The sequence below is a fragment of the Drosophila subpulchrella genome, chromosome 2R (genome assembly GCF_014743375.2).
Source record: "Drosophila subpulchrella strain 33 F10 #4 breed RU33 chromosome 2R, RU_Dsub_v1.1 Primary Assembly, whole genome shotgun sequence".
Taxonomy (NCBI): domain Eukaryota; kingdom Metazoa; phylum Arthropoda; class Insecta; order Diptera; family Drosophilidae; genus Drosophila; species Drosophila subpulchrella.
Genome location: NC_050611.1, coordinates 16318981 through 16330744, shown reverse-complemented (window position 1 = coordinate 16330744; position 11764 = coordinate 16318981). Strand labels below are relative to the sequence as shown.

At 48.1% G+C, this 11764-nt stretch overlaps 5 protein-coding genes across 8 annotated transcripts; 2 read left to right on the top strand and 3 right to left on the bottom strand.

The window, feature by feature from the left end:
• The first annotated feature begins 7 nt into the window (after positions 1-7).
• LOC119549563 (serine protease inhibitor 42Dd-like) lies at positions 8-1202 on the top strand. Its single transcript, XM_037857715.1, has 2 exons — positions 8-981; positions 1044-1202. Exons 1-2 carry the CDS (start codon positions 123-125, stop codon positions 1181-1183), a joined length of 999 nt encoding a protein of 332 aa, XP_037713643.1. The 5' UTR covers positions 8-122; the 3' UTR covers positions 1184-1202.
• A 218-nt stretch (positions 1203-1420) lies between these two features.
• LOC119551408 (GPI mannosyltransferase 4-like) lies at positions 1421-4842 on the bottom strand. Of its 4 annotated transcripts, none has more exons than XM_037860748.1 (3): positions 4579-4842; positions 2623-4518; positions 1421-1902 (listed from the first exon to the last, which is right to left on the bottom strand). In XM_037860748.1, the coding sequence occupies exons 1-3, from the start codon at positions 4733-4735 to the stop codon at positions 1487-1489; spliced, it is 2469 nt and encodes an 822-aa protein (XP_037716676.1). In that variant the 5' UTR covers positions 4736-4842; the 3' UTR covers positions 1421-1486. The 4 variants fall into 4 exon arrangements, 2 of the variants coding, with proteins under 2 accessions (XP_037716676.1, XP_037716675.1); XM_037860747.1 differs by lacking the exons at positions 2623-4518; positions 4579-4842 and adding exons at positions 1911-2206; positions 2290-2582 and having other exon boundaries at positions 1421-1852; XR_005219542.1 differs by lacking the exon at positions 1421-1902 and adding an exon at positions 1917-2229 and having other exon boundaries at positions 2290-4518; positions 4579-4840.
• Positions 4843-5074: 232 nt separating this feature from the next.
• On the bottom strand, positions 5075-8322 carry LOC119551189. Its single transcript, XM_037860391.1, has 3 exons — positions 8112-8322; positions 5821-8052; positions 5075-5764 (listed from the first exon to the last, which is right to left on the bottom strand). Exons 1-3 carry the CDS (start codon positions 8227-8229, stop codon positions 5298-5300), a joined length of 2817 nt encoding a protein of 938 aa, XP_037716319.1. The 5' UTR covers positions 8230-8322; the 3' UTR covers positions 5075-5297.
• Positions 8323-8902: 580 nt separating this feature from the next.
• LOC119551049 (C-type lectin 37Da-like) lies at positions 8903-9608 on the top strand. The gene is made up of 2 exons (XM_037860165.1): positions 8903-9035; positions 9093-9608. The coding sequence occupies exons 1-2, from the start codon at positions 8948-8950 to the stop codon at positions 9548-9550; spliced, it is 546 nt and encodes a 181-aa protein (XP_037716093.1). The 5' UTR covers positions 8903-8947; the 3' UTR covers positions 9551-9608.
• LOC119551048 (esterase B1) lies at positions 9591-11671 on the bottom strand. The gene is made up of 4 exons (XM_037860164.1): positions 11520-11671; positions 11340-11465; positions 11047-11270; positions 9591-10989 (listed from the first exon to the last, which is right to left on the bottom strand). Exons 1-4 carry the CDS (start codon positions 11568-11570, stop codon positions 9714-9716), a joined length of 1677 nt encoding a protein of 558 aa, XP_037716092.1. The 5' UTR covers positions 11571-11671; the 3' UTR covers positions 9591-9713.
• Positions 11672-11764: the final 93 nt, after the last annotated feature.

Here is an 11764-nt window from a genome sequence, read left to right as displayed (position 1 = left end):
TGCTTAGGATCGTGTGGAATCTGCTGCTGTTCCTAAACTGCATTCCAGATGGGGTCTTCTGTAGAAAGTATACCACACTACAGTTGGTTTCGAAGGCGGTGTTAGAACATTCCGATATTAATATGGTCGTAAGCCCCGCGGCAATCGAGTTGGCCTTGGCCCAACTTTACCTGGGAGCCGGCGGAGAAACTGAAGCTGAATTAAAGGACGTTCTGGGCTATCCGGGGAAATCAAAGACTCAGATCATGGAGGCCTATCGGCGGGCCAAGAACCCACAGTTGAAAATCGTCAGTCGATTGTTTTTATCAAGTGGCATTTCCATTCTACCAAACTACCAAAAAATGTCCAAGAGTTATTTTGATATCGACGCCGAGAGCACCGATCTAAGTGTTCAAGGTGTCAGCAAGGTCAACCAGTGGATAACTTCAAAAACGGAAGGCGAGGTCGTTGAACTTGTAGATCCTTTCATGATGGACGACACGGCGAAAGTTATTCTGGTGAATGCCGCCAGTTGCGAAGCCATCTTGAAGTTTACCAGTGCGGAAAGATATTTCTACTTGCCGGATGAGAAACGATCGGTTGGCGTGAAAATGATGGATCTGTTGGGAAATTTCAAATATAACTTTCAAAGTAAATTAGATTCACACATAGTGGCCTTCCCCTACGGCAACTCAACCCTATCCATGGTAATGATTGTGCCCAGAACTTTTCGGGGAATCGAAAAACTGGAGGACAATCTGGTGCATCTCGACTTGCAACAATTGAAGCTAAAAAGAGTTAACATAACCTTGCCAAAGTTCAAGATAAAATATGACCAAGATATGCCACAGCCACTGGTTGATCTGGGTGTAAAGAGCATCTTTAACCAGCCCAATCTCAGTCATCTCACCAAATCTAAGGAAAACTTGAGGATCGACAGCATACCGCACTCGGCCTCTATCGAGGTGAATGAACGGGGAGCCAGGTCCGCAGCATCCGAAGGTTCAGTATCTCACCCTGAGTTCTCTATGGATTGTTTTTTAAATTGTTTAATTAATTTTTAGACAGTGAATTGGAAATGTTACGATCGAGGAGGAAGAGAAGCAGGGCAGCATTTAAGGTTACTTGTAATCGTCCTTTTCTGTTTGCCGTCGTAGAGGGTACCAAAATTGTATTCTTTGGGCGATTTAGTCGGCCCGAATAGAATAAATGTTATGAACAATAAACACAAGCTAAATTCTATTTTAGGTTATCAGTAACTTGTTAACTTATCAGTTAACTCCGTTTTTCGTTTGATTTCGAAGCCAATTCCAACTCATCCATCATTTCTGAGGCATTAGTTAAAATCTTTACAGTTTAAGCTTTAAGGATCCACTAATTCAGAATCCTTTAGAGTACATATTTGTAGAGCTACAAATTTTTCTTTGAAAAAGTCATCAGATTTCGCTTAGATTGGCGTTTTATTTAGATTATCGAATCGTTTGGATGGGTCAATGATGGTTGCAGTTTACTTCTTCTTCAGGAAGGGGCTGACGATGGCCGGAGCCGAGTAGGTGGTGATGGGAGCTGCGTAGGCGGCACCAGCGGCATAAGTGGCCACAGGGGCGGTGTAAGCAGGGGCACCGTAGACCGAGGCAGTGTAGGCGGGAGCGGCAGCGGCATAGGTAGAGTAGGCAGGAGCGGCGGCGGCATAGGTAGAGTAGGTGGAGTAGGCAGGAGCAGCAGCGGCATAGGTGGTCACCGGGGCACTGTAGGCCACGGGAGCAGCAGCGGCATAGGTGGCAGCATACGGAGCAGCGGCGTAGGTGGCCACTGGAGAGGCGAGGTAGCCAGCCTGGGCAGCGGCGATGCAGAGAGCCAAGCAGATGAGGAACTGGGGGAAATGGAATCCTTTAATGGCTGAACATCCTGATAGCCGAACTGTGTCTTACCTTCATGTTGATTTGATTGTTTGGGTTGGTTGGTTTGTCAGTGACTGATGCTGTTGTCCAAACTTCTCCAGCATTTTATAGGCCAATTGTCGCCGCATTGCCAAAACGGGTTTACGGCTTAGGCAGCCCAATTACAAAAATCTGAATCAGAACACAATTGCGTCCGCAATGATAATTCTGCCGGGTAACGTTCAATGAACGCGGATGCCGTGCCCACACCCTCAGATGTTTGTCGGGAATTAGCAGCCAACAGCCATCGGCGTGTCAAATGGATTACTTTTTCCAGCGTTCGACAACTGAAATGGACAGAATTACGATTCTGATTACTGATTGTTAAATAGAACATTTCAAGTGATTTTCTGGCTAAGTTCTAACTTACCCTTTTAATTAGGATCTTTTCCTCAACTGCCCCATTTATCTGTGGTCACTCAGTATTATTGTCCTTCAGTATTCGTATTTAACTATGGGTTGACTAAGCTTAGTCAAAACTTAATTGATAGTTTAAGATTAAAAAAGTATTTGGTAATGACTAGGCGTATTTATAAATGTAAATTTTTTGTGCACTAATTAGGAATGTTGACAGAAATTTTCGGAAATTGTGCTTTACAAGACTTAAGTTACAATAAATAGTTAATCTTTGGTTTAAGGCACTTGGAATGGCCAAAGAATAAGTCCTACGCCGGGGTTTCCGTCAAGGAGGCCTTCCTCAGCAATACAGATCGCGGCTTTTTGCGCTTCACATCGATCTCGTAAAGCGCCAATCCCAGTTGGTGGACGAAAGAGCTAAACTGCTTGTTCAGGTAGGCAAAGCTGAGTGCTGGCGGCTGCTCCACGGCACAGGTGCCCCGGAGATCGTCGTGTGCCCAATGAGGTGCATCCACATCGCAGGGATGCCTGCCCAAGAGGCGGGGAAACGCCTCCGTGGAGAGATGCGGATAGAAGACATTGAGCAGCTCGAAGTTCAGGTAGCTGCTGGCATTGGATTGAACCAGCGCCTCGTGAAGATCTGCACTTAACGATGCCGGAATGGCCAAATAAAGTTTGTACCGCAAGTGACTTGGTCCGGACCGCTTCACCTCGCAGTTTCCACTTATTAGTTTTACCTTCTGCATCAGAGAGTCCAAGGAAAGGCCTCCGTACTCGTACATATAGAAGTCTCTTGGGCGGCGATATCGCTGATGTGTCTGCCTATTGAAGTGCAGTACTCTCGAGCTGGGAATGTTGATCAGGTGCAAGGGCACGCTGTAGATGTGTGATGTTATTAGGTGCACATGCGTTGCTGCCGGTTTGGTGGCCATCACATGTGAGATGTCCGCCGCTAGAGGATAAACGCCCGCCTGGTGGATAAAGCCGAAGAACAGGGTCAGCACCACATTGCTCACGTACCAGATCTTCAGCAGGTAGGGTCCCGAAGCTTTGCTGGAGAGCAGTCTGTCGTAGAAACTGCGCAACAGCGGGTGATCCTTCTGAAAGGGATACTTGGCGCTAAATCCTGTGATCAGTTTGGGAGCATGCAGCAGTATGAGGGGAAAGGTCACGGGCAGCAGAAAGCGGGGCTCCTGGTGGTTGATCAGGGAGAGAAAGAACAGGGGCACAAAGATGGCCCCCGACATCAATGACACGATACTCTGGAAGCGCGGCAGCACTTGGTATTCCGCCCGGAAGAATCTCAGCAGCAGCTGGGCAAAGGCTCCCAACGCAGCCAAGGCCAGGACGTTGAACAGCATTGGCATGTTGACCATCAGGTGGACATAGCAGGGGTGAACTCCATGACTGGCTGTCTGAGCCGAATCCAGATTGGCTTTGATAAAGTTCCAGGGCGTGAAGACAAAGTTGTCGATGCTCAAGTGCATCATGTGCAGTTCTCCAAGGGTCAGGTGCTGGTAATACAGCGAGTCACAAAAGATGAAGAAGATCAGGGCGGGCAGGGAGCACAAACAGAAGAGCACAATGCGCAGATTAAAGTCTCTGAAGGTGATGGTCCTCGTTCCCATACCGCGCAGCAGCCAAAAGAAGACCATGGGTGCTCCAAACAGCAGGAAGGTGGGTCTATTGAACACTCCAGCCACACAGATGGTGGACATGGCCATCAGATGCTGCAAATTGTGGGGTGGCAGAGAGTTCTTCAGCTTCCAAATTCGCACTCGTTCACTAATCGACTCCGCCTTGTCGTACTTCTCCTCCAGGAACTCCTTCTTGTAGACCACTGTATTCGTGCGCAGCATGCATTCGGAGACCAAGCAAAGCAGCCAGGAGCACATGGCCATTTCCAGGCTGTTGGAGAAGGTGCGGGTGCCAAAGACGAGAAGAATCCAGGAGCTGCCCATGGCCAGAAGGCGGATTTCGAAGCGGAGTCCATACAGCCGGCAGATGCGGTACAAACAGTAGTCGTTGCTGAACGAGATCAGGGTGTAGATCAGCCGGGGAAACACGACATAGGTGTAGGTGCCCAAAAGCTCCAATTTCCAGCCGGCTCTCACACACTCGGCGATGAACTCGTAGAAACTCCAAGGAATCCGGAGCAGGGCAAATGGGAGAACTATTGACCTCACGGGCAGCGAATTGTTAAACTCCCAGGTGCGCGTGTGTTCCAGCCGAAAGTGATCGCCTGCAAAGTCGGGGGATATGGTAAACCTTACGAGGGGATAGAATCCATCCTGATCCTCACCTGTCATCACCTCCACGCTCTGGAAGAACTCATCGGGATGCACATAGCCCAGTTGGGGCACGAAGACCAGCAGCAGGCGCACTGCCGCGAAGCAGAAGTATGTGCTCAAGTGGCGGTCGCCGGGCGAGCGATTTTGCCACAGCTTCGTCAACCGCATTTCCGGCAAATGTTATTATTATTATTATTTTAAAGTTTTTGTTTTGTTTTGCCAGTGCTTTAGAGTTGGACTGCAAAACTGTGAGTAACGCGAAACCGTGAGAAATATACTTTTTCTTACCACTCTATTTATTGAAATTCCAAACGGTCACACTAAAATGTCAGTAGCTGTTTAAACAGTTTGAGAAGCACTGATTGCTTGGGCGGTAAGCTTAAAATGTAAAATATATCGATATAAATATCCCAGAAAGTAAAGCTAATTAGAAGCCCAATTAAATTATATAGAAAATTAACTGCGAATTTCAAGATATTGTTGACCATAGCAGATTTTATTTAACATTTGCCTCCACTTAAACAACAAATAAAGAGATTACATTTTCAAATATTCATTTTGATAGTCCTTTTTAAGGTAATACAAAAATATCAAGTTTCTATGTTGCTTCTCAACAATGTATGATAATTTATCATAGATAATACATTTCATAAAGTACGAGGCCGCTTCACACAGTTCTAAATGTTAGAGAAGGGGCGGCCCTTTGATTTTGGTTTGGAATATAATAAGTTTAGACCATCTCCTCGGACTTCTGCTTATCCTGCTCGTTAGGATTAATGCGCAAACGCGCAGCGAACGCCTGATGAGCTTCCTCCAGGACTTCGTTGCGGATTGAGGAGGGAGCTTTGGCCACAACGGTCATCAAATGGTCCCAATGATGACGCTTCCTACTCGGTTTGATGAACCTGACATGCTTTCGGTAGGCGATTAAGTAGCTGCGGAAAAGGAACTTGAAGGCCTGCAAGGCGGGCTCGCACTTGGCCTGCTCCACTGCATCGCTTAATTCTTCCATGACCGAGCAATCGGTGCGGTTCATCAGGACCTTGGCGAAGAGTATGGTTGCCTCCGTGCCGCTAGCCTGTGTCAGCAATCTTATGAGCCGCCGGCTGTAATTGGAGCTGGCTTCCTCCAGATTGACCACCCAGAAGTCCTTGTGCCTCAAGTTGCCGGCTAAGTTGAAGATTCTCTGACGAAATTCTGCAAAAACAATGATTATATGGTGACAATTAAGCTGAATCTCCACCAGAACTCACCCTCGCCCAGGATCTTAAGGTGCGAAAGACCCCGACCCCAATAGCGCACCGCCAGGCCCAAAGTATCCACGCGGATCTGTTCGAATGTAGTCAGGTCCCAGCGCAAAGCATCGATGGTTACCATTATCTGCGAGATTAGCGGCCAGTTCTCCTGGCGCCACTCGGGCAAAAAGGCGTGCATATCAATATACCGCATGGCTTCCTTGACAAGCGGAGCATCGTCTCCGCCCTCGGGCTTTACTTGCTCCTTCTTGATCTTTCGCAGCTGTTTAATTCCTTGGACATTTATCTGCTTCTCGGCCACCGTAATTCCCAGCAGTAGGCGCAGGATAAGCTGCAGGCTGCTGTAGTTCAAGGGCTCACTAAACTTGGCCAGACCGGCGGCACAAGCCTCCAGAAAGTTGCATTGTGCCTGCTTCAGCGTCTCCTTTTCGTAAGGACAGGCACCGTCTTTCAAACCAACGCAAAGCACACTCGATTCCATATGCAGACCGTTGAGGATCTGCCGGTGGCCATACAAGGAGGACAAAAAGCGCAGGGCGTTCGGCTTAAGCAGCAGTTGCTCGTCCAGCAAAATTTCCCTAGCACAACCGGAAATGTTGTAAGCCGCGTGCTTGGGACAGGCATGGCATGCCAAACGCCAGAACAGGAGCATGAAGCGTTGGTGCGTTACGGCCAATCGTGCGAAATCCAGCCACGTCTGCTTAGCGTTCTCATAGCACAGTCCCAGGAATTCGTCCAGCGGGAACTTCCTGTTTGTATCCAAGCGGTTGAAAAAACGTATGCGACGCTCCTGGTGATCGGTTGCCTCGAACTTAAAACCATCCGTCACATTAAGCTCATCGCGGGTTTGTAGCACCTGGATCTTATCGGGCACACTTAGCTGCTGGAACAGCGGACGCAGCACTAGGTTTAGCAGGCTGCCATACTCCTCCTCTTCCTCTTCGTCCCCACTGACGGACATGGGTTGCTCATTCTCATCATCATCATCGTCGTCCTTCTCTTGCTTCACCTCTGTAATGGATATGCCCTCGTCTTGGATCTCCATTTTGGCCTCCACCACCTGGTTTAAGAACACCAGTATCAATCCGGAATGCTTCGTGGTGAGCAGCTGTAGATGTTTTCCCATCGTCTCCACGCATTCATCGTTGCCAAAGGCTATGGAGCGGCCAAAAAGGTTGTCTAGACCGGCGAGCAGCTGCTCCCTGGTTACATCGCCAAGATCGCCGTCCAGGAAGGTTAAGAGCTCGCCAAGTGTCAGCTCCGCGAGGCGATCTTCAAAGCTTTTGGCTGCCTCCGCAAAGCTTTGCATCTGCTTGCAGACCGAATGCTGCCTGAGTTCCTCATCCTGCTCGACTAGCTTAAGCAACTCGGCCGTCTGGCTGCAGATAAGCTCCTGGTAGCTGTACAGCAGCCGCTTCGATGGTATCTCCAGCCAGTACATAAAGGTGTCCACGCTGATTAGCTGCAAAATGCGCTGCAGGGCGTCCAGGAGGATTAGGGCATATAGTCGCAGATCTGCCATGGGATCGTTCGAGTAGCTGCCACTGATGTCCACGCTCATTTGGCTGTAGATGCTGAAGCAGTTGGGCTTTTGGCGTCCCTTCGGATTGCTCAGAGTCTCCAGAAGGACTTCCAGCAACTGTTGCATGACCTCGGCCAGGTAAATCCTTCGTGTGGCTGCACGCGGCAATGTCTTGAGCCGCTCGTTGGAGTCCAGGAGATGACGTTGCAGCATGCTGGCCAACTGGCGCAGCAGTCGCTTGTTCTCCTCGGGCAGATTATGATGGATAATGGCCCGGCCAGCGGCCTTAAGGGCGCCAAAGACCAGTGGCAGAGCATCAAGAAGATCTGGATGAATGTGCGATAGAGTCTCATTGAATGCTTCGAAGTACTGGGTGGTCAGCCAGCGGGGTCCGCAGGCGAGGAACTCCTCCAGCGGCTGCTGAAGGCCACACCTAAGGGCTAGGGCAATGGTTAGGAACTGTGGAATGGCCGGCAGCTGGTGGCACAAATGGATGACCTGGGAGCTCCACTGGGGATCGGCCTCGTTGCTCGTATTCAACACCAGGTAGATCAGCAGTCCACGCAAGTGATTCATGGCAACCGGCCCATTTGGCACGGTCACCAGCTCCTCGGGACGCTTGGCGTGTGGCTCCTGGCGAATCAGCTCGTGCTCCATTAGTATGGCAGCCACCTGGTCGCAGATCTGCGCAATGTGCTCATCGTTGCCTGACCAAAAATGATAAAATGTAATATATCTGGGCTAAACCCTTTGATTTCCATCTTACCGCTCCAGTAGACGAGACTTTTCAGGCTCTTGGACTTCTGCCCGTAATCGTGGAAACATTTCCGCAGTTGAACAAACACCTGGCAGTTGTCCAGCGGGTGCTCTTTCTCAATTATCATCTTGGCGCCGTGTTCCGGTTCTTCTCCAGGACTAATTCGTCGAAATGGGATTTTCAAAACCAAAATTGTTTAGCTGATTCGAATCACCCTGTGCTCACCTTTTACGATTTCTGCTGCACGGGGTGCCCTGCGTTTGAATATCTATTCATTTATCGATACCAATCGATAAGAATCGGAAATGCATCGATAATCACAGACTCAAATCATAACACCCTGTTTTAAACGAGCATAACGGTTTTTTAAATTACATTTTAAAAATCCCTTTGAGTATTTTATTCGGAAAGTAAAAATCTATATTCCATTCGTTGGAAAGTTCTTACTGTTCATGGCCCTAGACTGAAAGCTACAAAATCTGACATAATTTTTTCCTGTAGATTACTACCCCAAACATTAAAAATCGTGGTCAAAGTTCCAAATTGTCGATTAAGAGACTTAAATTCAGTAATAAACAACCCCTTTTTGTGGGACCCCTGCTTCTTTAGTCAAAGGGCATTTAATAAGGTTTACTTGTTTGTTTAAATTGTTATAAACAAACATATTTAGCTTGACATTTTAATTAGTTGTCAAAGGCGAGATGTAAATATTGGCAGAAAACTCGTCGTTTTCTTATCTCGTGAGTAAATCAATAAATAAATATAAGTACTTCTTCCTTAAACACTGCGCACACTATAGGTATAAAACAAGTCGATTCACTGGTGTATCATTCAGAAATCAAAAAATGGTCACCGGTTACTTTGTACTTAGTGCTCTGATAGGCCTACTATCTCTCGTTCGAGGCTACGAAATAGTGCCGACTGTTGAGGATGGTAACTACAATTAAAAAATAATATTTATTTTTAGCTAATTTACGAACTACTCTTTAGGTATACCAGATCATCTGAGCTTTACAACAGCTCCTTTCCTAAAGATCGGCCATGGTTATTATTACATTGAAAGCAACGCACAAAAGAACTGGTTTGAGGCATCGGAATCTTGTCATCGACTGGGCGCCAAACTAATATCCTTCGAAACCATTCAAGAATGGGATCTTATTAATCGGTATCTGTTAAAGAACAAGATTTATAATGTATACTGGACCTCGGGTTCGGACTTGGCACATCAGGGAAAGCATGATTGGCTTGAAACTGGTGAACGAATAACTTTACCAATTTGGTATCCGGGGGAACCGAATAATTTCAACGGAAATGAGCATTGTGACGAGTTGGGAGACCGCGGAAGTTCCGATAATTACAACGTCTTAAATGACAGACCCTGCGAAACTCCCAGGCGTTACATCTGTGAAAGGTCTTATCCAAGGACAGCCTCTTTTATCATATGGTAATTGAAATGTATATTACAAAAATATTGAAGAATAATAATAATAAATGCAATAAATGAAACTTGTATTTAGTTTTATCAACATATTTCATATTCAAGACTAAAAATGGAAAGATAGTCGGCTAATAATGAGTAATTCCTTAATCTTTGTTCTTAGTAACTATGAGTTATAATTTAGCTCTCAGAGCCTCGTAGCACTTGCTCCTGTATCTCCTGTACATGCTCCTCCAAAAGTCCATTCTTTCGCCATCCGGATTGGCGCACATCTTCAGCTCCCGATCGATAAGTAGACAGTCCAATTGGAAGGGCTTGCCATCCTGGGCCTTTTGGATGGGCTTCCAACTTTCCGATGGTTTTCCTTGGCGCGCAAAATTCGCCCACATCTTACATATTCGCTCCGTGACCAACAGGTCATCCTCCCTGATCTCGGACTCGTCACCCGCCATCTGGAACAGATAGCAAATGTCATCGGCATGAGCCACGCCACGGAGATCCTCGTTCTGGAATATTTTCTTGTACATATTGCGACCGCCGACATAGTCCAAGCGATAGAAGTACAAAGGAGACTGTGTCTGACAGCTGGCGTGGATCTCGGCGGCCTGCTGTAGATCCATGCTGAAGTGGTAGTCGGAAAACAGATCCACCAGGTTGTCCATGTTCTCCTTGGTCAGCGCCTGGCCGTTGAAGAAGAAGGCTCGAATGTCGGAGGCAGCCTCCTGGGCCTCGGGGGCCTGCGGATCCACCACCAGATTGCGGGGCACCATCCTGGCCAAGTCATCCTCGTAGGCCTCCAGATTCTGCTTCGCCTTTATCACTATGGCCAGCCCCTCGGCGGAGTTGTAGCCCATGATCATGGGCATTTTGCCCAGGGAATCCTTTTTGCACATCAGCTCCATGATGTTCTGGTCGAGGAAGCTGTCTGGGCTGCTGCTATCCTCCACGACTGGCTTGAAGGCAAACGGCAGGCAACGTCGCCGCTCGTCGGGCGTTAGAACCTTCAATGTGTTGACCAAAATGCCAGCGGGATCCGCCTTTTGCAGAAAGGCCAAAAGGGCTTTGGTATCGCCACCAAAGTCACCGCCTCCCAGTAGCTCCGCCAGACGTCTCGCCTTGACAGCGGCTTCGCTTTGGAACACCCATTCCATGTTGCCCGTTCCACTCTGCATGATGGCCTTGTGGAACAGCCGGTTGGCATGGCTGGCATAGGTGTGCAGATGCACTGAAGCACCGCCCGCACTCTCTCCGAAGAGGGTTACATTATCGGGATCGCCATTAAAGCTGGCTATGTTCTCCTGCACCCACTGGAGGGCCAGGCGCTGATCCTTGAGCCCCATATTCCCGTGGATGCCCTCCTCGGGCAAACTAAGGAAACCCAGGGCTCCCAGTCGGTAGTTTAAGGTGACCACAATGACCTCCTGCTCCATGAGTTTGGCGGGAAAGTGGCTGAGTGGGGTACATGACATTAGATAAATGAATAATATAGTGGTCTGGGGAACCCACAAGTCACTGTTTCCATTTCCAAAGAAGAAGCCGCCGCCGTGAATCCATACCATGACGGGCAGAGGAGATCCCGGATTCTTGACCTTGGGTGCATAGACATTGAGGTAGAGGCAGTTCTCTGAGCCAGCCACCTCCAAGGTGAAGGGATCGCGCTGGTGGGACACGTTGCCCTCTTTGCTGCAGTCCAGTTCCTGCTCCCGGAAACGTTCCAGTGGTCGGGGGCTCTAAATTTGGATTATAGAAACAGGATTACAAGTGTCGTTTAATAATTAGGAGCCTTAACTATAGCTTACCCGGAAACGCAACTCTCCCACGGGCGGTTCTGCATAGGGAACACCCAGGAAACTATTGTACTCCAGTCCACTGGCCAGTTTTTTCTGTTGACCCACCACAACACCCTGTTTCACTGGCACTTTCACCTGGGTAAATAGCAGTTTTTAAAAATATGCCGGATTGAAACTGCACTGACTTACCTTCATGCTGCTGTGGAACCTGCTAAACATTAGTCTCCCCGAACGGAGCATGGCGAAACTAGTTGTCCACTCGTTGAGATTTCATAAACAATCTAATCATTCGGCAATTATCCGGCTATCACAAAACAAAGCCGCTGAACTTTGCTCGTCAAAAACAGCTGACGCGTTAACCCTTCGCTGGTGCAGCGGGTGTTTTTATACCTCAAAGTTATAGTTATCCGAAATTAAAAAAATCGACTTGGGAA